This window comes from Phyllostomus hastatus, unplaced genomic scaffold, assembly GCF_019186645.2.
Source record: "Phyllostomus hastatus isolate PE091 unplaced genomic scaffold, TTU_PhHast_1.1 phas_contig_80, whole genome shotgun sequence".
Classification (NCBI taxonomy): domain Eukaryota; kingdom Metazoa; phylum Chordata; class Mammalia; order Chiroptera; family Phyllostomidae; genus Phyllostomus; species Phyllostomus hastatus.
In genome coordinates, this window is record NW_025333960.1 from 42,923,712 (window position 1) to 42,949,798 (window position 26,087).

General features: G+C 37.7%; 1 protein-coding gene across 1 annotated transcript in view; it reads left to right on the top strand.

Annotated features, from left to right (window-relative positions):
* Positions 1–26,087, top strand: part of DCC (DCC netrin 1 receptor) — a 668,131-nt gene that overhangs the window by 513,175 nt on the left and 128,869 nt on the right. Inside the window, exon 16 of the mRNA XM_045849638.1 lies at positions 8,676–8,870. Coding sequence (XP_045705594.1) covers positions 8,676–8,870 — 195 coding nt within the window. The remainder of the gene's footprint in view (positions 1–8,675; positions 8,871–26,087) is intronic.

Below are 26,087 nucleotides of genomic sequence, written 5' to 3' on the forward strand. Positions count from 1 at the left end.
ATTGTCACCCTCTCAAAACAGATACCTGACCCATCCAGTGGAACTTGTCAAATCAAGAACTCCACAGATGGAGCCCATGTTTGTTTAGTATTGTTTTTTTCAGCAAGAGATAACCAGGGAAAGAAAGATTATTTTGTCACTTGAGGTATGGCTTGGAGAGTCTTGTCTCTGAGGAATATTTTACATTTTCCCTTCTTTTTTTCCATGAGTTGTCATCAGAGCAAACCATGATTCATGTGTAAAGGTTCAGAATTCATGGGACCTGGAATCTGATCAATTATCTTTTCAGGAAGATGCCAATTACTCACTGGGCCTAGACAGACAACTCTATTCCAATAATCTGCCTGTGCCGCCACTAGGAGTAAATTTGTCCACATGAGGAATTAAAGGACACAGATGAACTCCATCACCCCCACCCATCCCCCAGATCTACCAGTTTAATTGACACAGATTTAAGAGATGCGTTTTTTTCACAATTAGGATTCACTGTTGTGATATTAAAGAAACAAATCTATCAAAACTCCCTTGTTAGAGCACTGACTATATACCTACCTGCTCCCCTTGAATTTCTACACTTTTTTCCTTTCTGTCTGGTCTGGTCCTACATTTTGTTTTCTTTTAAATTTTGCTCCAGCTTTATTGAGATGTAATGGACATACAGTATTGTGTACAATGTGTAGAGGATGATGATTACCGTACTAAGGTTAGCCAACACACCTAGCACCTCACCTAGCTATTTTGTGTGTGTGTAGATGAGAACATTTTAGCTCTACTCTCAGCAACTTTCAAGCACATAATACAGCATTGTTACGTATAGGCGATGTGTGCACGTTGGATCCCCCAGAACTTACTCATCTTACGGCGGCAAGTTTGTGTCCTCTGACAGACACCTCATCCCCCTGGCCTCCGGCGCAGCCCCTGCAACCACCACCCTCCTCTCAGTTTCCATCAACAGTCATTTCCAACTTCAGGAGCAGTGATAGGACGAGAGAATACTAGACAAACAAAAGTAGCTCAAAATAAAGTAAAATGCTATGATAATGAGGTTACCGGACATACAACAATTAAGATGGAAGGAAAGCATATTGAAAGTAAAAAATGAAATACAGTTAAAATTATAAATCTTGTCTGAAAAGTTGAAAAGTGAGATAAAGAATATAAAATGTGTAGAATAGCTAAGAATGCAAAGTATGTGTGAAATAATAGGGTAACAGCTGCCTACCACTGGATTAAACACCTTTGAGAGCAAGAAAACTGTGAAATATTAAATGATAAAACATTTATTGGAATGCTAAGTATTATGCCTGTGCATAATAGGTCTCCATACACTTTAGCCATTATTGTTTTTATTAGTCACGAGAACAAAAAAACCTGGATGGTTTTTAAAAATTTCAATGCTGAAAACAGATAAAATTAGTCAAAAAAGCAAACGTGTTCCCGGCAGAATTATATCGTAAAATTGATGATATGGATTAATGCCCAGGGACTGGGGGAAGGAATGGCAGCAAAGGGGGTCCTGGAGAAAGCTGTGAGGCCGATAGAATTGTCCCGCATCATGGGTTTGTCAAAACCCACAGAACTATAGACCACTGAGTGAAGTTGGCTGCACATAAATTTTAATAATATATTTAAAAAGATGTTACTGAGAAGACAGAGGAGTAGAATTAAAAATACAACTAGAGTTCAGTGGTGAATGCAAGTGGTTTTCCACTACAATAATGAAATAAATAACACTCCAAGTTGATAGAGGTGAGCGGCCGAAGGAAGCTGATGTCCATGGGTGGGAACAGGCCCTGCTGATAGACATGAACACATCAGTGGATATACGAGACCTGTCTGGAAAGACAGAGATTGGGTGTGTTGATTGCCTTAGGTAATTCTCTGTGAAGAAATATAGGCTATTAAGGACTAGAACAAAACTCGAACAGAGTGACCTATAAAATACAGCACACTGAAAAGAAAACAGATATCTGAGTATTTGTTAAAAGAATCAAAACAAAGCCTGACACTGCTGGGCACAGCCAGTGACACCAGATGGTGAACAGCAGCGATGGATTTCATTAGCAGGAGCCGACAGACACACATCTTCTTGTCCACTAGGAGAATACGGTCTTAATAACTGTATTTTCATCTTGTTTCATTTCTATGTCATCCCATTCTTTTTCTTAAAATTCTTATCTTTGGGGGAGAGTTGTAGAAAATTGTGGTCACTTTATAGTTAATGACAGGTAGGCATTATGACAATTGTATTGAACCTCCTAGGAAATGGGAACTTTGCTTCCATAATTGTACTTTGTGCCAGGAACTGTTCTAACTCCTGGAGAACTGAAGGAAAAGGATGAGACAAAGACTAATGAAATAATCTCATAACAAAGGTAGAAGAATGAGTGGTAATAAATCCTAAAGGGAAAAAATGAGAGAAGATTATTAGGAGATTAGAATATTAAGAGATTGGGCGGGGGGGGAATTGCAATTTTAAATGCAGTAGCCAGGGCAGGCTACAGATGGAAATTAAGTAACAAAAATTGAAGGAGGTCAAGGAGGAAGGCATATTCCAGGGACAGCTTCCCAGGCAGAAGTGCCAGGAGGCCACAGCACACCTGGCATGTGTAACAGCGGTGTCTGGTGTGCAGTGGATGGCTGGGGTGAGGTAAGCAAAGGGGAAGTGACAGATGAGGAGAGAGGGCTAAGTGGGATGGGGAAGGGGTAGACCACACACGACCTTACAAGGATGCCGTGGTAAAGAACCTGGTACGGGATGACTTTGGGTGGGAGAGGGTTGGAGTGGAGCAATACCATGACCTTATTTGCAATTTATTTTATTTTCATACACTATATCTCTATTCATACACATTTATTTTTAAATACCCTCTGTATGCTGGTGGGCTTCCACATCTATGTATCTGACCATGGCCTTTCACCAAATCCCATATTTTATATCCACCTACTTCCCTTGTATCTCTACAAGTGTGACTGTTAAGCATCTTACATTTATTTATTTTTTTTTTAATGTTATCAACGTGAAACTTTTTTTTCAAGATTTTATTTATTTATTTTTAAAGAGGGAAGGGAGGGAGAAAGAGAGAGAAAGAGAAACATCAATGTGTGGTTGCTGGGGGCCGTGGCCTGCAACCCAGGCATGTGCCCTGACTGGGAATCGAACCTGCGATGCTTTGGTTCGTAGCCCGCGCTCAATCCACTGAGCTATGCCAGCCAGGGCCAAGCATCTTACATTTCACATGGCCCACATACTCACTTACTTTTCCTCATCTCAGTACATCAATCCACCTGGTGCCCAAGCCAAAGATGCATGAGTTATCATTACGTCTTCTCTTTCTCACACCACTCACATCCAATCTACAACTTCGTTGAATATGCCTTCCAAATGTCCCAAACATGTCCACTTCATCTCCACAGTGGCCACCCAGACAAATACAAAAGCATTTTGGGGTCTCCTAATTAAAAAAAAACGTTTAAAAATACACCCAAAGTAAAATTTACCATCTTAACCATTTTAAGGGTACAGTTCAATGGCATTAAGGGCATTCACACTTTTGTACAACCATCACCACCACCCTCTTTTAGAATTCTTCATCCTATAACATTGAAACCCATTGAAAAACTCCACAACACCCCTCCCCCTGCCCCAGCAATCACTGGTGCACTTCCTGCCTCTAGGCATTGGCCCACTCTGAGTACCTCATATAACTAGAATTATGCAATTGTCCTTTTATGACTGGCTCATTCCACTTAGCATAATGCCGCCAAGGATTATTCAGGTTGTAGCAGGTGTCAGAATTTCCTTCCTATTGAAAGCTGAAAAACATTCCTTTGCACCTACCTGCCCCAGTCTGTGTATCATCTGTTGATGGACCCTTGGGTGGTTCCTACCTTTTGGCCATTGTGAATAATAATGCTATGAACACAGGTGTGTAAATGCCTGTTAGAGTTCCTTCTTTCCATTTTTTTGGGAATATACCCAGAAATGGAGATCACATGGTAATTCTATTTTTAATTTTTTGAGGAACTGTCTTTTAGTTTTCCATAGTAGCTGCACTGCTTTACATTCCCATTGGGTAACTCATGTTTTATTTTCTTCATTTTCCTTCTTATCCTCTATGCTCTAGGCACAATGACCTTCTTTGTTTTTTTTTTAAACACTAACCTCACTCTTGCCATAAGAGTTTTGCAGTAGCTGTCTCCTCTGCCTATAAAGCTTTCCACCCAGATGTTTGCTTGACTGGCTCTTTGTGATCATTCATGTTAGACTCTACCAGTGACACCTCCCTTGGTGGGTCAGTTGCTATACCATCAGCATGGCACTTACCAAGATCTCAGGATTTCCTTGTTTGTTTGTGTTCTTACCTCCCCAAAATTATATCCCCCATTCCTATAGTATGATAATACTATGACTGGCACATTGGCCATCCACAGTAATTGTCGAAAAGTCACAAGGATTCATCTGATAAATTTCTTAGTGTGTCATATGTGAACACTGCTCATTAGTGGAAATCTATAATGACCACTCAAAGAATAATAAATGTCCTTTAGAATCAAATTAAACCAAGGGTCCATAATTTCCTAGAATAATCAAGAGTGGCAGTTGACCTAGTTATCTTAACATTTCAGACTCCAGTAGAAATTTTGGGCCTCATTAATTTGGATATTTCAGAGAAAAATGTGTTCTTTGGTTTCAGATTATTTCAATAATTGCCTTGCTCTTATCTACACTTTATATGTGCACTCATTGTCCTAGAGGCACTTGTGAAAGCTTTCGTGTATTTCTGAGAAGCGAATTTCAGCTTCCGCCTCCTGTCACACAGCTTCCACGGCAGATTTTCTGAGCTGATGTTTTATAGTTTGTTCACTCCTGTAGTAACTACTTCCATATACCACAACGTCATCTATGTTAGAAAAAAATCTCACCCACGTAGGATACAAGGAAAATTGTCATTTCTGTCTATATGTAGAAGTGAATGGGGGGCACAAACAGGCTATTCTAGATTACGAACAGTCTCCTAACACAGTTATCTTTACAATGAGGCCATGTATTACGAATGGCTTAGGTCTCATGGTATTAAGTCTAATACTGCCGTAAAAGGCACACTTCTCTCTGACCCTATGATCTTAATTGAGTGGTAAAAGGCCATTAAGTATTTATATGTGGAGGCAGCATATATTCTTATATATTAACACCCTTATTTTTTGTAATGCTAAAGTTGTTTTAAGGTAAGGATCTAGGACTTAGGAGTGGAGAGCAAGGTGTGTTGTGTGTAATAACAGCCCCTCTTCTTCAACAGCTAATGTGCACACTCCTCCCCATGGTACCCTCAGAGCTCAGATAGATGTCATTCTGTGGGCACTAACTTAACTAACTTGCAGAAGAGCTACTCTGTGGTGTGTAGAAAGATGGAGGAAGTTACTGTTCTGAAAACATTTTATGTATTTTTTCCTATTATTCTAAAAGATCTTGAATACTGTCATTAAGATTTTAGGCTTTTATATTGTTTTTAAAAAGTCATAATTGCAGAAAATCTGAATACTATTTAGTTCATTTTGTAAATGTAAAATTATCTTATTGTTTCAATAATTATTTACTGTAAAAGCTTCAAATGTGTTAAACAGAGTTTATTGTAGAGTCCATTACATTTGAAGGACACGGGAGAGCCTCTGTGGCAATAGAGCTGAGAAGTATTTTTAATTGAAGTTAGTGGGGTGACACTGGCTCTCAAAACTATACAGCTTTCAAGTGCACAACTCAACAAAACACCATCTGCACACTGCATGGTGTGCCCATCGCCCAAAGCGAGGTCTCCTTCCTCCCAACTGAGCCCCCTTTTCCCTCTGGTTATCACCACATCTATTGTCTACATCTATGTAGTTTGTGTGTATATATATGGGGTTTTTTTTTTGCTTAATTCCTTCAACTTCTTTCATTCAGCTCCCCAACTGCCCTCCCCTCTGACAGCTGTCAGTCTGTGCCGTGTGTCCGTGCCTCTGTTTCTATTTTGTTTGTCAGTTTATTTTGTTCACTGGATTCCACATATAAGTGAGATTGTATGTTATTTGTCTTTCTCTGACTGGCTTATTTAAGTAATCAACCCACTCCTTTCATCTCTTTTATTATTTTTACTTAGGGTTTATAGTGGGAAATCATTCACATACATTGTGTTGCTAAAGTTTATACTCATATTTTGAGATAACTTTTTGATGATGCCTCTGCATATTGCACTGCAGCCTTCTTCAGGACAAAGAAGAGCTTGTCTCTTTTTTGTTCACCAATGGGTATCTTCAGATGAAAGAAGCATTCTTAGAATATGGTGTTGATGTAGCTTCTTTAGAATGTAGCATCTTTTGAGAAGCTGTTGGTATTGTACCTATTTTTAAAACTTTGGTGAAAGACACACTTCTATATATCACTTAAGCTGGAAGTGTGTGTGTTGATGGTGGGTCAATTTGGTAGAACTTGCATCTCCTTTGGCTATTTCATGAAGGAGAAAAATATATTATAATATTACCTTTAATCATCAAATTATCTTGCATAATTTGACACATTTCACCATTAGGGATTTTCAGTTAGGAGAGAAATAATGAACACAAATAGTTTGAATAAAGTTCAAATCACCAATAGTTTTGAGTATCTATTAAATCCTAGGAACTGTGCTAAACACTTAATGGACTATAAAGTTTATATGGACACATTCTTTCTTAAATTTATTCCCAGAATACCTACTGATTTTAAAGAATAGATTACATGTACCTGTATTAAACCCATAGAAATATTTATAATAGTATATCATTATGACCACCTTTTTGCTTGTCTGCCTTTCCCATTAAATCAGAAACTCCTAAGAGTGCAGGCTTTAATGTATGCCATATTCCTTCTCTCCTGTATCCTGATTGTCATGGTAACCCGCCCTATACTCCAAAGATAGCAGTTGCTCTATAAATATTTATTAATTGGATGACGATAAGTACCCAGAAAGTACATCATTTCTTTAGGATGGGATCATCAAGAAGAATGATGATATAAAAAATCAGAATGCCAGTTTATTAACGTTCAACACAAAACATCCTTAAAAGTAACTCTATGGTGGGATAGCATGTGCATCCTTTCCCTAATAGTTACCCATGATGCGAGTGCTTGTGCGCATTGTTTCATGAAACTTTCTCATCACCGCAGGAGACCTTTGCTATCCTCATCCTCACTCTGCACATGAGGAAACTGAGGCTAAGAGAGGACAAACAAGGCCTCTCACCACTAGTGAGTACATGGTGCCATTTGGACTCTAATACTTCCAGAGCCCAAGCTTTGTGTCCGTCAATACTTGGAATGCCAATTTACTTAAAAGCCAAACTCAGAGAAGATAAGTAATGTCAAGAGGACACAGAGCTAGCAAATGACAGAGCCTGATATTAAACCAAATTTGCACACTCCGAAGTCTGTGAGGCTTAAATCCAGGCCACTGTCTCCTTTTCTGGGCTCATCAGTGCACTTTTCAGCATAGGTCAGGGACTGTTCTAACCGTGCTGATCAAATCTTGACCCCAAACTATTTCTCCTGACAATTTCTTGAGAAAAGATTTCTGTGTTTATTTTTTTCATCTAATCTTTATTGTATTTTTTCCATTACCATTGAGTCCCTTTATACCCCTCTCCTCCCAGCAATCACCATGTGGTTGTCCATGCTCCTGAGTCCTTTTTCCTTTATTTTTATTTTTAGTTAAATCAAAGTAAATAATTCTCAGGAAAGACAGTTTTTGACATTTTGTTTTCCTTTCTATTGTTTTTGTATCTGCCTTCATTTTGTTACTAAGCAAGGGGCCACTGCCCAACGTGCCTTAGTGCCAAAATTATAACTCTAGCCTTTGAAAGAAGAAAGAGCTTATTTATTAAATGCCGAATTGACTCGCAGGAGATGGGAAGCACCACTCAAATCTGTCTTCTCAAACTGGTGCCTGGACAAGTCTTTTGGAAGGATTCGGGAGAACAAGATAGCCTGTGGTAGTGCAGGCAGTGCACGTTTTGATTGGAGGGTTTTACAGAACTTGGTCAGTTATGTAGGGTCAAGGGGCAAGAGGAAACACAAAGGAATTCCAACCTGGCTGGGTTTGACTGGTCAATTCTGTATTTGTCCATATTTTATCTGGTCAGTGAATCTTCCTTATCGCAAGACCTCTTGTTTCCTAAACTGCTCTGGTGGCCACACTTCCACTACTTGAGCTCTGTAGACTGAAGATTCTTGGTCGCTGGGCCAACTTGAGGACAGGTACAACATATGTGCTCACCATCTGGAAAATAACTCAAAGATTGCATTAATCTGCAATGTGCTTTAAGGGAGGAAACCCCATTTTAAGATGGTCAATGCTATTTCAATGTATGACCTTATTAATAATACCTCAGAAGAAATAGAAGGAAAAAAAGCCCAAAGAAAAATATTGGAATAAAGATGAATGGGAGGTATTCAGCACCCTCTTGTGCTTAAGAAACTCTGTGAAAGTCAAGTCTAACATGACAAATGTGACATGTGCGGAAGCAGGGAGGAACGTGGGCCATAAGTGATGCACATGTCAGCCTCTATGGAATATGCTTTTAAGTCCTGTGTAAGTGGGAATTGCCCCTGGCTGTGTGTTCTATTACCAGATGGGCTGATGATGCCTGCCTTTGAATTCCAGAATCACAGGTCCCTGACCAGCCAAGCTCGCTTCATGTGAGGCCCCAGACCAACTGCATCATCATGAGTTGGACTCCTCCCTTGAACCCGAACATCGTGGTGCGCGGTTACATCATCGGCTATGGAGTGGGGAGCCCTTACGCTGAGACAGTGCGTGTGGATAGCAAACAGCGATACTATTCCATTGAGAGGCTAGGTGAGTAACTGTGCTCTTTATTCTATGAAGGGAAATAAATCATTTATTGAAATTATTTTCTTCCTTGAAACAATAGTTATTTGGAATGTTATTTTTTTAGTCTGCAGCATATATTACTTTTTAAAACAGTTCTCTTCTATCTTCTGTCCCTCTGCGTGCGCGCACACACATGCACACACACGCACACACACATTTTTCCTCTCTGGGTTTTCAACTGGGGAATTCTATCTGGAAAGGTTTGTAGGGGTGGTACCCTAGTGCGTACCCTTGCTCCTGTATCGTAAGGATATGAAAAGTGTATTGAATCCTCTCCTTTACTGATAAATGGAAACTTCTAATCTTAATAATTCTTATAGAATGAAAGTCAACACATTTTTTATCTTTTTCTGACCAGAAAAGTAGTCTGTCAGTTTTATCCTTGAATTATTTAGTCACATTACCTCCTTTTCCCTTTGCATTTATAGATAAATCTTTATGGCTAGCTATGTCATTATGATAGTAAAACAACAAAATGAAAAACCAAATTTTTTTGTTTCCTTTTTATTGAATTTATGGGAGTGACCCTGGTTAACAAAATTATACAGGTTTCAGGTGCACAATTCTGCAACACCTCATCTGCACACTGTATCGTGTGCTCAGCACCCCAAATCTCCATCCATCACCATCTATCCCCACACCTCCTCCTCCACCTCCCCCCACCCCTCCCACAGCCCTGCAGTCACCACAGTGTTTTCCACATCCTCGAGGTTTTTTCCCTTATTTTTGTTCAATTTCTCCACCACCCTTCAGCTTGTCTGCCTCCACCGGCACCCCGATACCTGTCAGCCTGCTCTCCATCTCTGAGTCTGTCTCTATTTTCTTGTCAGTTCATTTTGTTCATTAGATTCCACATACAAGTGAAATCATATGGTACTTGTCTTTCCCTGACTGGTTTAGTTCACTCAACATTATGCTCTCCAGGTCCATCCATACTGTTGCAAAGGGTAAATTTTCCTTCTTTTTCACAGTCAGGTGGTATTCCATTGTGAAAATGTACCACCAAGCCAGTGGCTTAGACTTATCAGACTCCTGTCTACATATATTTCTGATCCTTCTCCAACCCAAGTTCTCTTATTGTACTTGTACTTAGTTTATTGAATATAATACTTGAATTATGCTGTATTAACAACTCATTGAAAATCTGTTTGTTCAGAGAGGGCTAGGCTATGTGAAAGTTCATATTCATTTTGTCTCTGGTTTTCCATAGTGCAATAGAAATTATATCATTAACAGAGGGACATAAAAGAAACATATGCTATATCCAGGGTTTATATAGAATTTAAACAATTCTTATAAAGCAAAATCAAGTTGATTATATCTGCTGATTTAACACGTATTATTTGCAGTGAATTACACTGGCCTCCTCAAATGCAGCCCTTTGAGAAGGGTGGCGCTACTTAATTTGCAATGTCTCTCTCACACAGAGCTTTTGTGAGGAAAAGCCTGGTTTGAATTTGAATAGCTTCTCTTGCACTGGCAAGAAAAGATTTTTAAGTACCAGAGGAAAATTGCACTGACCCATTTCCCCTGTTATGGCTTCACACACTAATAAGAGAAGCACCTACTGAAAATCTGCACAATTTTTGTTCGCTTGGCATTTATAAATAATATTCTCTCAGTCAGTCTTCGCGTTGGAACGTTAAGGAAATCATGAAACTTGTATTTTTTATGGCTATCAAACCTATGTCAGGAGACTGCCATTTATCCATTATTCACCATACACTGTCCCTGCCCGTTCATCTCGATGCCACACACCAGAGGGACAGATTCCCGTGGCACTGCACAGGCTCCTGGCCGTGCGAATGTGGTGTGGACTGAGAATGAACTCGTGAAGGGCACTGCGCTGTGTCACCATGTCCCCTTGTTAATGGTGCTCTTTATCACAAAGAAACTCCCCAGCAGTCAGCAAGTCTAGTTAAGTCGAGGCTTTGGGGAGATAAATACCAGCAAATCTCTCCAAATGCTTAACGAGAAATCAAGAAGTTTCCCTTGCTACGGAATATTTGTTCCCAAGAGCTAGGAAGGTGAAATGGGATAGGACCCTATCTCACTGATACATTTAAAATTTATCGGGAACAAGTAATTGCACACACACACACCCTACACCTGTGCGTACATATGTATTTAAGTTCTACCAGCTTATACTACTTTTGGTCCCACGTCTTACCGTAATATATAACATAAAGTAGTGTTTTGTTGTTGTTTAAGTATCTTTATGTTCCATCCATTACTTTCAGCCTATGTCTTTATTTTTATTGAATTTATTGGGGTGACATTGCTTAAGAAAATTGCATAGGTTTCAGGCATGTGATCATATAATACAGCATCTGTACATTGTGTTGTGTGCTCACCACCCATTCAACCTATATCTTTATTTTAAAGTTTCTGTTTCTCGGAGGTAGTATATAGTGGGGCCCTGCTATTTTAAGCACTCTGAAAATTTCTGCCTGTTAATGGAATTTTTAGACCATTAAACTTTAATGTAATTATGTAAATAGTTGAATTTAGGTCACTATTTTATGTTTTGGTTTCTGTTTGCCCCTTCTCTTGTTTTTTGTTTGCCTGCTTCCTTTTTCCTATCTTCTTCAAGTTTTTACTTAATTCAGCAATCTGCCTACTTTTATATAACTCTCAGGTACCATGTACAATAGTTTGTGATTGAGGTGTTCCTGTTTTTTTGGTGTTTACAGTTTATGGTCATAATCAGCGGGACAGGCAAGCTAGAGGGAGCTCACACTATCATAGCAAGACTGCAAAACCCAAGTGCCTTGTTAAAAATTGTTGGACAGCTTCTACAGTGAAAATTCTTGATAAAAACAAGATCAGTTTCTAGACAGAGTATTTACCATCTGACTTATGTTTAGCATTATTGCATACTTATTTGTTAACAAAATAAATTAGGGGAACCACAAATGAGTGTAGAATATATAATTTAATTGAAAAAACATTTTGGAACAGACTTTTGACTAAACTTTGGATTTCTGACCAAAATTTAGTCATTTATAAAATAAGATTTGAGTTATCCATTTGACTAAACATTTTTAAAGTATAATATTCTAGCCCTCATGCATGCAATGGAATTGATAAAAAATAATATCTCATGAGGGTCAGAAAACAATCAACAAAATATATAAATGTGCAAGTCCAGCCACGGCATTTCCAACTAAGATTAAACTAACATGGCAAATATTTCTACAAAGATTTATGTTCTTCCAATGTAATCAGCCCATTGAAAACTATCACATATCTTGAAGAGAATTCATTAAAATCTTTCAGCATCACTGATGTGGATTAGCAGAGATCACTAAACTACACTAACGTTCTTATAATTTGGTATTACCCTATGAAAGAAAGAATGCACAATAAATTTTTAGAGTTTTAATGACCACTTATTACTTCTTTTGAAGTGTTTTACCCCTTTTACAGAAAGATATTTTGAGTTATTTTTATGAATATTCAATTATTATTTGCTTTCATTGTTATTCTCCTTTCAATGATGTTTCATAGAGGACATGATTCACAAGACTCATATTTTAAAAATATAGTCTAAGCATACTAAAAATTAAATAAAGGTGAAATTGGATGGGATTTTCTCTCTGGGTTTAGATCCATATTTTTCTCTCTGCCATGATGCTTAATGTTGGAAAGGGATTTAAACTCTGACCTTATAGTATTTCTGTGAAAATGTGGGAAAAGATTATTCTTTTAATTCTTTACTTTATGGTATCAGGGATTTAACAGATTTTAAAAAGAGTTAATGGGGGTGAAGAAGTTGGTCTTTGTAAGACATGTTAAGCATCAAAATTTGCATTGTTATTGCAAAAATGTTAAAGTGTTGCCTCAATGAAAATACTTAGTTCTTTAGACACATTTATTACCTTTTCTAAACATTAACATTTCTAAATGTTATTGAAAATCCTTCCTATAACACTAATTGGAAATGTTTTATTTGGACTGTTGAGTAAACAAAAACAAAGATTAAGAAAATGGGTGTTCCATTCGTGATTAAATTTGTTCAGAATCCAAAGCTACCAATGAGGGTCGGCGTGCTGTCTCTAACAATGAATGGGTCACTGTCTCGTGGGCCACAGGAGCCTTTTTACTCCCGTACTGTGGGACTCTGCGAGCCCAGTGTTCTGATCTGTGAAGTGGGATGGTAGGCCGCTGCCTTATGAGATTTTTCTGAGATTAACCTGAGATAATAAAAGTAAAGTTGCTTGCAATTTTTTAGAGTTAAAACCTGTACATGTAAATAAGGCATTGTTCTTTTTATCATTTTGTACACCAGTGGTTTAGCAAATATATATAATATAGTTACATAGGCTTTGAATTGTGCTTTTATAAACCATGACATCTATAGTGTTCTGGTTTGTCTTCATTTTCTAAAAGTGGACTATATCAAGTACAGTTTTGAAAACAGTGGACTTGACTGCCCGGGCTGGCTGGGTGCTGAGTTGGTTGGAGCTTTGGCCATGCATGCATCTAAAGGTTGTGGATTGAGTTCCCAGTCAGGGCGCGTGCCTAGGTTGTGGGTTTGATTCCTGGTCTGGGTACATACCGGAGGCAACCAATCAATGTCTCTCTCTCTCTCTGTGTCTCTCTATCTCTCTCTCTCTCTCCCCCGCACTTCCCTGCCTTTCTGAACACCCCCCACCATCCTTCACCCTTCCTCCCTCTCTAATTAATAAACATATCCTTAGGTGAGGTTTTAAAATTTTTTCAAGCAAAAATAAACACATCGACTATATCCAATACAGCTTTAAAAGTAGTTGAAGGTCCTAGTTTTTTAAACTCAGATAACTCTACAAATGTATGAAATTATTTATTTACTGAAATTAATTAACTTAAATAAAAAATATAAACAACACGGTGACATTCAGTTCATTGTGAAGGACAAACACGTAAACCGGTTCCAGCTGTAATACCATGGGATGCTGAGAAAATGCCGAGTGATAGAGTTAGATCCGTCCCACCCGAGCACTGGTTGCCCTCGGAGAAGTGGGAGGGGGGAGAAAAGGTCATTCCGTAAGATCATTACTCAGACTGTACCGCTAAGAATGGCTTTATCTTTTATGATTTTTTTTTAGGTTAGTGTCTTTTAAACCTACAGGCCTTTTCTAGCAGTCTTTAAGGACAGCCTCAGGGTGACTCATTAATAATACATACCATTCTGTTTGTAACTCTTTTCTCACTTTCCACTCCCTGAGGTCCAAAGCACCTGCATTGCCTTACACCTGGTGAATTTTCTAAGGCTATTTGGAAGAATCTTTACAAAAGATGAATACTGTTACTGAACTAGAGGAGAAAAGACCTCGTTGGAGAAAAAATATATATGTATCTTATGTTAACAATCTCCACATCTCCCATGTTCATTCATCCCTTTTCCTTCATAACCGTTTCCCATTAAATCTTGTATTTTATAACCTGAGTTGTCACTCGTAAAATCAAATTGATGAAATAAAGGGTTATGTGGGTCACTCATTTCTACCAACATTAAATCCAAGCATTCAATCAAAAATTATTCCTCCATCTTCTGTATTATTTTTAGAAAATACTTTATTTGGGTCAGAAAAATCCAGATCTCTTCTTAATTTTTCCACGTCATTTAATGTTTACAGGTAGAAGTACTCAGTGCATTTTTCCCAAGGACTTTGCAAATACCAATCTATTCCTTCATTTTCTAAATTTTTGTTAGTGTCAGGTATCATCTCTATTTTTCAGATGAGGGAAGACATCAAGAGAACTAAAGTAAACAAGATAAGTCAAAGCTAATTTTTAATGAAAAGGTTACATGCTACATTAATACTTTGTTACATCAGAGAACTTTGTTCTATCAGCAGTTTTGTTACATGTTACATCAGATAAACTTTGTCATAAGCAGCAAGGACCTGGCTCTTCAGTAAGGAGAGAGGAAGCTGGGATCAACCCTGAGCCTGACTTGAAGCTGTCACACGTTGCTGCAGAGAAGCTCCATTTTCCACGTGAAAAAACAAGGTCTTCTGGAAAACAAATCACATCTCTTTAATCCAACAACAGCATAATACAACCTACTGAGATAGGACACAGTCATAAACTTTCTGATCAAATACAGTTTATAGCTGCATATATTAGTCTCAGAGTTTAATCATAGAAGTCTGAGAATTACTATCCGGTGAGTCAGGGTTAGAATTGACTTACAGGCAAAAGACAGAAAAAGAGATGTCTGAGCATCTTGCTTTATTAAACAGTTATACTCGTGGACTAATTTCTTCTATTAGTTCTATCAGTTTCTGCCCTCATGTAAGTTGAGGCTCTATTATGAAGTGCATAATTATTTAGGATCATGTCCACTAGATGAATTAATCACTTTGTCATTTGTAAACTATTACTCTTTATCAGCGGTGATATCCTTTTCTCTGTAACCTACCTTGTGTCTGATATTAATAACTCCAGCCTATTTTCTGTTTATGTATTATCATGATACATGTTTCTCATTATTTTCTTTAAAACTGTTTTTGTACTTATATTTGAAGTGGGCTTTTGTAGGCAGCATATAGTTGGGTCTAGGTTTTTAATCAAATCTGACAGTCTCTGAATTTTAATTGAGATATTTAGACCATTTACATTTAATGTGAATATTGATGTGATTGGGTTTACAAATATCTACCATCCTGCTATTTGTGTGTGTGTTTTGTTATATCTGTTGTCCCGTATGTTCTTTGTGCTCTTTTTATTTCTCTCTGCATTGTGGGTGGCATTAAGTATCTTTAAATCATTTATCTTTCATTCTTTGTGGGATCATCCACTGTATCTGTATTGATTCTCTAGTGGTTGCTTTATAATTTATAGATGCATCTTTGACTTATCACTATTTACCTTACAGAAATATTATCAAAGTTCACAGTGTATTGCTATTAGTTTTTCTTTATATAATCAAATATTCTTTAAAGGTTAAAAAACAAGAAAAATGATGTATTTTATATCTAACTACATAGTTAGCATTTTTAGTTGCTCTTCCTTCATTTTTTGATAATCCAGATTTTGAACTGGCATCGTTTTTCTTTATTCTTGAATGACTTCTTTGTAATGGAGTTAAGTGGTAATTCATTTTTTTGTTTCTGGAAATCTAAAAAAGTTTTCATTTTCTCTTAGTTTTTTAAAATACATTTGCACTGGAGATGGAATTATAGGTCAACACTTTTTTAAATGTCAGTGTTTTTAGTGGTATCATTATACTTCACTGTCTCCAGTATTGCCTTGCCTCCAATGAGACTGCTGGAATGAATCATTCTTTGTACCTCTGCACGTGTGCCTTTTTCTGTGGCTTCTTTGCAGATTTTTTTTCTTTGTCACTACTTTTACAGAATTTTATTATGATGTCTCAGTGTGGTATTTTTTATGTTTCTTCTGCTTGAGGTTCGTTGAGATTCTTGGATCAGTGCATTCATAGGTTTCATCAAATGTGGGTAATTGTAGACCATTATTTTTCAAGTACTTTTAATTTTTTGCACTCTGACTCCTCTCAGTTAGGCACTTCGTTTACACATATGTTTGGTGTTTGGGGCTGTATTCAGTTCACTGATTCTTTGTTTATTATTTTTAGTTATTTTCTCTGTGTGTTTCATTTTTGATAGTTTCTATTAGTAGGTCTCTAATACCACATATTACCCCCTAAAGTGGCTAATCTGATCTTAATCTCATCTGTTGTGTTTTTCATGCTATACATGACAGTTTTTATCTCTAGAAGTTTGGTTTGAATGTTTTCTATATATTCTATATTCTGGTAAATATGGTCAAACTTTCTTCTACCTTCTTGAACATAAGGAATGCTCATGTGTACAGATTCTTTTATCTATGTTATTTTGGATCTGCTTTTATTTATTAATTTTTCTCTTCATTATTTATTGTATTTTTCTACAGTTTTGAAGGTATAGATGAATTCAATGAAACATAATGCATATTATATACAGTTTGCACATGTGTTCTTTAGAGATTGTATTTTTAAATTTTTGTGATGCTGGGTATTTTTGTGGATTATTCTAGAATGCAGTTAAGTTACTTGGAAAATTTTTTAACCTCTTGAGGTTTGCCTTTAAGCTATTACATGGCACTGGAGCACTGGTACCCTCTAATAGCATAAGGCCAATTTGCCCTACTATTAAGGCAATACGTTCTAAGTACAGTACCTACATTTCCATAAATTATGTAAATTTTTCTTAATTTGGCTTTGGAAATCCATTTATTCCTAGCCCTGAGTGAACACCTTTTTTTTTTTTTTTTTTTGCTAATATTGGTTGTTCCTTCCCCAGGCTTGGAAAATTCCTTCATAACATGCACTGATAAAATACTCCAATGGAGACTCAGGAGAGATCCCCCATAGGCCTCCAGAGCCGTCCTTCTGTGCATCTCTCCCCTCTCTGGTGCTCTTCCTCACGAGCGCCAGTTGCTTTGCTCGTCTCAGACTTCCAACTCTGCGCGCTCAGGGAAGGGGATCCACTGAGCCCCTCTCAGTTTCCCTGCTCTCTCCTGCAGCCTGAGCGATGTCTCCAGGCAATAAGGGTCAGGGAATCGATGGGCTGATTTTGTTTCTCTTTGCCTGGATACCTCTCATCTGATCTGCCTGATGTCCAATGCCTGAAAACTTTTGGTTTTGGAAGTTGATCCAGGAAAGAGGGTAAAGCAGGTCCCTATTAATCTGTATTGATCATAATTGAAGTCCTCTAATAAACAATTATTTCAGTATGCCAAAATTTTAACTTTTCAGGAATATCAAAAATGCCAGACTGCGTTATATCTTTTCTCTGATTTCTGTCACAAATCTCATCAAAAATGAGTCCTAACTGTCATATTGTATTTTTGGAGATAAATTTAACTTGAGTGCTCTTAGAAATAGATCTCTTAGCCCGTGGAGAAATGAACCTTTATAACTCCCAGAGTGCATTCTGAGTTCAGTGAATACAATGTAAATTATAATGTTAACCTTAGCATCACCCCTCCCATCAAAAACTAATTCCATCATGCATGGAATATAGAAGTTTTGAGCTTATGACATGCAAACATTTTAAATCAGAAAAATCAATGCACTTCAGCAGCCTCAAGAATCATTGACATTCATGAATAAAAAATGAATAAGCACCATGTGGAGAACATTTTATTATTTTTAAATGAAGTACATTATAGGTGTTGGTTAACAAAATTCTGCTTTGTATTTTTTGAAGCAGGATGTGAGAAGAATGATGAAAACGATTTTTGAACCAAAGTTTGAAAAACCTGATAACAAAACACCTACAGAAATAAGTCGTTTAATGGTAAAGAAAATAAGAAAGGAGCGTACATTTACCCCTTCTTTATCTCCAACTATCTTATTCAGAGCATTTATCTATAGTGAAGCAATAATGAACACAAACTCCAGTTCTATTTCTGACTGAGGATCATGACAGATCATTGAAAAACTGTATCTTGTATGATACAAAGCACTTCTAAAAGAAAGTCAATCTACCTTGTTGTTATTATTTTGCAATTTTGTTATTGACACAGGGAGTCCCAGCTTATTTTCAAGTTAATATCAGTAATTTTACAATTTTACTCTGACAGTTTTAATGAGGGGATTGTAATGGAATTTCTACAAGGACACATGCATGCCTGTTGTTTATCTCAGATTTGAGTTTATGTGCCTCTCACCTTTGCTGCATATGGTTCTCCCTGTCATACTGCTTGCCCAGTATCTATGTTCTAAATGTTGTGCATAGAACAAGAATGCGGATGAGTCCAAAGAACAATGTATCTTCTTCTTGTTTCTTAACATTTTATCATCTCTTTGAAATTCACCTGAGTAGGTTTCAATGCTTTTCTTTTACAGATGTAAGTGAATTCAACATAACACAATACATATTATCTGAGTCATAATTTCATTTTCAAATATTTTTGGTCATTTAGTTGACATGAGTCAAAACAACAAATGGATGAATTTTCCATAGTGCAAGCAGTTGCTTCATCAAAAAATGAAACAAAACAAAACACAAGATCTCTTATGGTAGATAGTGTGTTTGAAGACCAATTGGTCTATCATTTCTTACCAATTGTTTATTTATATTGCATGTAATTATGTATTGAGTAACTGTTAAGCATAAAACACCACCTTAAAGATTGGGAGAGATACTTAGAAATGTAAGGCATATTCTCTGACATATTCTAGGCTCCCAAAGGTTTATGTGATCAATATAAAAAATATTTTTTGAAAATAAAAAATGAGGTCAAATGCTTCTATAAGAATGGCTGCTTTGGTTAGTTGAAAGGTTACTTACATATGATGTTGGTAGAGATACTAGCATGAAACTTTGACTTTCAGGGTGCATAGGAGCTATTTTTATGGGAAAAGACATGATGTGATACATACAAGACTGCAAAGTCAGTGGAAAGCAAGGGAGGTGTAAGGTCTAGTGAACAAATCAATTTTATTGTGAGTGAAAATTCATGTAAGGCAGTTGCAGGAATAGTGAATAGAAATAACTTGAGGGCAAGTTTTGGGAGGGAACAAAATCAAAAGTGATCATTCTTGGATTCCCCCAATCCCAAGTAATTCTAATGGTATATGTTGTGTATTTAATGGTCATTTTGTTAAGATACTAATTGATATCCAAATGCTGATAACATGCGTGCAAATTATTTAGCAACTCAGTGAGTCTTACCCACTACCTAGCCTTTCTTCTCATCGCCATATAGCCATTGTTATGTGAAAATAATGTTCCATATTCAAAAATGTCCGGAAAACGAGAATCCAGGATTACAAAGGGAGCTGAAACTACATTGCAATGGTCTTTGATGTCCACATTTGGCCTTTCTAATGTGCAACTTAGTGATGGGACATAGTCACTACTTCACTATCCATGTAAGATAGTTATTAGTAAGTGTTCTTTTTCTCCTCGCCATGTAAAGAAAAGTGATTCACCCATCATTATGCAATTAATCCCAGCCAGTACTGGTCTACTGGGCCTTTTACCTTGGGTATTTTCTTTAAGTGCTTTGCTCACTATCCAGAGCTTCTCCAGGTCAAGCTCCTGGTATTTTTACAAAGACTGTCAAAGCCTGTCTTCCAGAAAATTAATGACTTTGGAGAGTCCCAACTCAATACACAGTGGACTCCTGACTTAGCCCACCATCCTGTCTCTGCATTCAGTCTTTCTCACTGTGTCCATGTGTCTTGTGATGATATGATTCTGTTCCTTCTTAGGACTGTCCTGGGCATTTCATTGTTTTGAGGGTGATAGTACAGAGAGAGCTGACTGTGGGACAGATAGTTAAGGTTTAGATGATTAATATTTATAAAAATTTAAAGAAGTTCCCCTTTAATATGGCAGGTTAGTTCATTTGATAGTGTATCCAAATTGTTTCTGTTTTTCAGGTGCCCTGAAAGTGTGGGTGTGTGGGGGGGGTGTTTCAACGATCAATATTCCATTGTAAAAAATGCACATATACTAGTCATGATACTAGTACAGATTCATTCGAAAATGAAGGACAGCAATCAAATACAATCTATTATTTATAGCAATGTCTAGCTTGAAACATATTAATCAGTTAATCAAGTAATCAGATGGAATATCCAATATGAAAATTACCTACTTTATTTAACACAATCATTTGAGAGGGGCCCTTGGTTATACAGAGCCTAAATCTTAGAACATTTCTCCATACTTGGTAATATTATGTCGTCTTAAATTCTGCTCTCTCAATAGGAATGGCCTTTCCCTAAACTAAGCATTTTACTGTTTCATGAGAATAAGAGGAAAATGGCTATTAGTTAGGAGCTAGGAGGTTGCGTTATAAATCATTAAAAGAAAAGCATAGCAAGTTGGGTTGTATTTCTGCTGCTTCATTGTATGTTAATTTATGTAAATAAGAACTAAAGGCAGACATAAAAAAGCTGGCTTTCACCCCTTAAACAGCATGGGTAAACTCCTTTTATTAGTAGAGATTAAATATTTGTGCCAGCAGCCTGGAGTCTTTCTGAGAAGTCATAGTGTTATGAGCTAAGAGATCATATTCTTCTATAAGCATTTAAGTGAGTGTCAACATAGCCTTTTTAACAATTAACAAAGAAATGACATTTTAGGAACTGTTGATTCCTTAGACATGTCTCTTTATAAGGTGCATTGATTTGAATGGGGATCCTCACAAGCTATGTCCACCTCTCAATCTCCAGAAACTGTGCATGTGACCTTCCTTGGAAAAGCGTCTTTGCAGATATAATTAAGTTAAGGATCTGTAGATAAGACTGTCCCAGATTATTAGGCAGGCTCTAAATTCAAGGATGTGTTCTTGTAAGAGGCACATGATGGAGACACAGAGGGAGAAGAGGAGAGAGTCACGTGAAGACAGAGGCAGAGCGTGGGGAGACGCACCCAGGGAGACCGCTGACAGCCACCAGCAACTAGGAAAGGCAAGGACGGCTTCTCCCTTAGAGCCTCTGGAGCAGGGGTGGCCTCCCTCGTACCTTGGTTTTGGACTTCAAGCTTTCAGAATTGTGAGAGAACAGATTTCTAAATTTAAGTCGCGAAGTTTATATAAATTGCTACAGCAACCCTAAAAAGGCAATACCTAAAGGTACCTCAATCTTAATTGCTTGTTCTCAATCTCCTCCTAAATGTAAAAGCAAAGAAAACCATTTCTGAAGCAGGTACCATCTACTTTGTAAAGCATCATGACCAATATTAAAACTTGAAAAACTAAGAGAGAACTCAACACAAAGGCAATACCCGTGCTGAAAGAAAGCATACAGTGACAGGGAATGACCATGTGAAAGGGTTCTTGGGAATGAAGTCAGGTGAATAAGATGAACTTCATAGTCACAGGCAGTATTCCCTCACCTATCCAAAGGCATCGTGTTCTTCTGGCTAGCCCAACACACCTTTTACGTTCAAGTCCAGAAGCAAGTTAGGAACAGAATACACCTCCCGCATTCATCTCTGTCTACCTTTCTTGTAATGTGGCCAGGCCTCCGTTTTTCAGGGAGAGATAGAAAAGGAACTTGGATGGAATACAATGAATTTGCACAGAGGCTTTTTTTTTCTGAGAGCAAAGCACATTTACAGCAAAGAAATCAAATTTTTTCTAAAAAAAAAAATTATGGAGCCAGGAATTGTACCCACAAGAATAAAAGCAAGCGATTTATCTTTATGGTAATCTAATTCACAAGGTTTACACACCAATTAGTCATTTCTGAACAGAAATCAAAGAGCGCTATAAAATAACTGAACAAAATTGTACTTATGGAGAGGTTATAGGATTGGGGCCGAAACGTGATTATTTTCTTTTGTACTTGACCCCATTCCTAACATTGTCTTTTACGAATATGTTACCGCATGATCATGAGCAATAATTCAATTCTCAACTATGCTCTATTTTTTTCAAGTCTCTTGTATCACGGCCACACCATCTTTTAGTATTTGAACTTATAGAAAAACACCAGAGGCTATTATTTTGTCATTGGAGGAATGTGTGTTTAATGACATACAGAAACCAAAAGCATGGACACATACATTGTCAGATGAAATCCACTTAAAGAATTTTTAACTACAAGTAGTATGAGTTTCCATCTCTTGGCAATGACAGGGTGGTGATGCCCATTGTCTCCCTTGTTGCTTTATTTGCCTGAAGGGAGGAGGAAGCAATTTGAAGTTCCGAAAAGCCAGTGCACACATCACGAGGATTCTTCTGTTGTTGGTCAGGTTACCTTGACTTTCTGCCCTGGTTCCCCCACTCTGTCACAGGGCCATAATTAGCACGCCTGGCCTTGGGAAAAGCAACCATGGGAGGAAGAAACAGACCCTGTCAGTGTGGTGGAGGATGAAGTTATTTTTGAAGCACGCATTGTGTCTCTTCAGGAAACAAAATATGGCATAGGCTATTACTATAAACATTTAAAATGTATTTGTATGAAGACATATTTTTATTGTCTGTGAACTATATTTTATGTTAAACTTTGAGGAGAAAGCAAAAGGAAACCTGATATTAACAGTGTTCAATAAGACAAGCGGATATTATTGCTTAGGGTCTATATGGTAAACACTTAGGAAACTCGCCAAATATGTGCATCACAAATAATTGAAGGTTTGCACAGCCCATAATAATGGTAAATGACTTATTGAGCACTTACTGTGTGCTGAGCTGTACATACTTTACATGAAGCACCTCATTCGATCCTCACAATCACTGTAAGAGGAGACACTATCGTTGTTGCCATCTTACAGATGAGTTAATGAGCTAGATAAAGTCAAACCGAGGCTAAGGAGGTTAAATGACTTGTACCGAAGCTCTTCACGAGTGACAGAACCAGCACTCCAACTGCCTGGCTCAAAAGCATTCATCAACTTCTGTGCTGTATCACAACAGGTTAAGTACCCTCCACAGGCTATCTTGTGAAAGTCAAGCACATGCTTTCAAAATTGTGTAGCAGAGGGAACCAATCCCTCTGAAATTCTGGAGTAATTGTCTGAAGTAAGCTATTTCTCCATATGCATTTAGCACCTGAAGAATTCTTTGGGGATCTCTTGGTTTTCACTAAATCTGTAGAAGTTTGAAAGTCTACTTTTCTCCAACAGACCTTTCTTTCTCTGTCTCTGTCTCTCTGTCTCTCTGTCTCTCTCTCTCTCACTCACACACACACACACACACACACACACACACCATCAGGTCTCTTTACGCCTCTTTGTCCAGTCTCTTACATACGTTTTCCTGTTCAACTACATTTTGTCACCTCAGCCATGCAGGATTGCCCATAATATCACGAGAATATATGTGATTTATACTCAGTTTAAGTCGTACGTTGAATTGAATAATGATAACTCTTTCTACAACTCTCGAGTTGAACAATTTGGTTTCTCTAAAGACTATTCCTCCTGTATCGAAGAGCAGCCCTCCAACACTTTGCCTGGTTTCCCCAGAAGTCAGTGAGAAGACTGGGTTTAGTCATTACTATCCGTGAGTCACGTGTTAGAGGTGCAAATGTAATTTTTTCAACATCATCATTATAATAAAGAAAAATATAATTACTTGGATAAGTCTATTCAGCTAATTAGAGTTGTTTGAGCATTAGTGTATTTGAAGTTGGACTCTGTAAAGTAGCAATTCAGTCAACTTACATCCAGTGCCAAAGAGAGAAATAGCATTGCCAATGTCGGTGAAACAGAAAGAACACTAGACTTGGAATCATAGACTTCACTTTGAATAGGACCCTTCTTTTAATGACCTTGGAGACCATTGACAAATAACAGTCTCTCCAAGCCCCAGCTTCTACATTGCCAAGTTAGAGATAAAATTACAGATTATTGAGGTTATTAGGGAGATTAAAGATATAAGTGATATAAAGTCACTTTAAAATATGTTTATAAAATTTTTGCTTCTCCTTATTTCATCATTGAAGAGAAATCGGCCCTGTTTTCTCATGGACACATACCTGCAGGCTTGGCAGGGAATGTCATTTTTGTTTTGCTGAGAAACTGGAGCATCACATTGTCATGGATTTTCTTTTTGAGGAAGAACAGTGAATTCATCAGGGGTTTCCAGAGAAACCAAATCAATGAGAGATACATGCCTGCCAGTGAGAGACCTGGGAAAGCCAGCGGTGTGACTCGGTCCAAGCCCATAACCCTCTGAAGCGGGGAGCTGATGGTGTGAATCCTAGGGGCAGGAGAAGACGAAATGAAATGTCCTAGCTCATGCCATAGGCAGGAGAAAAGGGTGAACTCCTTTTTTCTTTGTCTTTTGTTTTATTGAGTCCTTCAGTGGAATGGATGATGCCCACGCACACTGGAGAAGGTATTCTGCTTCAGTCTGCCGATTTCAGCTAAGCTCATCCAGAAATATCCTCACAGACACACCTAGAAATAATGCTTAATCTGGAAACCCTGTAGCCAATCAAAGGGGTACATAAGGGTTCCTTCTACTATGTGTACCACATTACAAAATGCAATGTGACTTGGAGAATTCAAAAATCCCAACTGTTATGAAATATTTCCCCATAAATAAAGTAAAAATAAATGGAGGTGGCGATGTGGGGGGAAATTTTTTTATAATTGTTATAAGTGTTTCCTATCCCCTTTTTCATATATGTACAAATAATGTCATAACATCTGTTTTTCCAGATTTACCATAACCTACTTAATTGCCCATGCATGTTATTTTATACATTTAAATTTTATGTGTTAGACAGAGTTTTTGAACTCCTTTTAAAAAGTTTGTTGTATTTTTCCCATGACCGTTTAGCCCCCTTCTATCCCCTCCCCACAGCAGTCACCACACTGGCGTCCATGTCCATGTGTCCTTTTCCCCTTTTGTGCCATCCCTCCACCTCCTCGCCTCACCCCCACTGTGTCTGTCATCCTGTCCTCTATCGGTGAGTCTGTCTTTGTTTTCCTCATGAGTTCAGTTTGTTCTTTAGGTTCCCCGTATGAGTGAAGTCATATGGTATTTGTCTCTCTCTGACTGGCTTATTTCATTTAGCATAATGCTCTCCAGGTCCATCCATGCTGTGGCAAACGGTAACATTTTCTTCTTTTTTACAGCCAAGTAGAATTCCATTGCACAAATGTCCCATAGTGGTTTATCCACTCATCTGCAGATGGACACTTAGGCTGCTTCCATATCTTGGCAATTGTACTTAATGCCGCAATGAACATAAGGGTACTTATGTTCTTTGAATTAGTGTTTTGGGTTCCTTTGGATATATTCCCAAAAATGGGATTGTTGTGGCAAAAGGCAGATCCATTTTTAATTTTTTGAGGTATCGCCATACTGCTTTCCACAGTGGCTGCACCAAACTGCATTCCCACCAACAGTGTACAAGGGTTCCCCTTCAAGATATCACCTCACACTGTCAGAATGGCTATTATCAATAGATCAACAAACAACAAGTACTGGCAAAGATGTAGGAAAAGGAGTTTTTGAACCTTTCTACAGCTTCCCTCACATGCACAAAACCATACACACAGACACACACTCACTATGATGTTTCTCATGTTGGTAGAAATTTGTCCTGAGTGAACATCAATACTCAAACCCCTGCATGAGAATCCACTTCATCCATTATCCAATTTAATGGGTTTTGAAGGGGTCAGTTCAGAAATCATTATAGCTGACAGGTAAAGGATGGGACCAGGAATATGTAACTATTCTAGTATTGAGCATTTATTAAAACTTCCATAT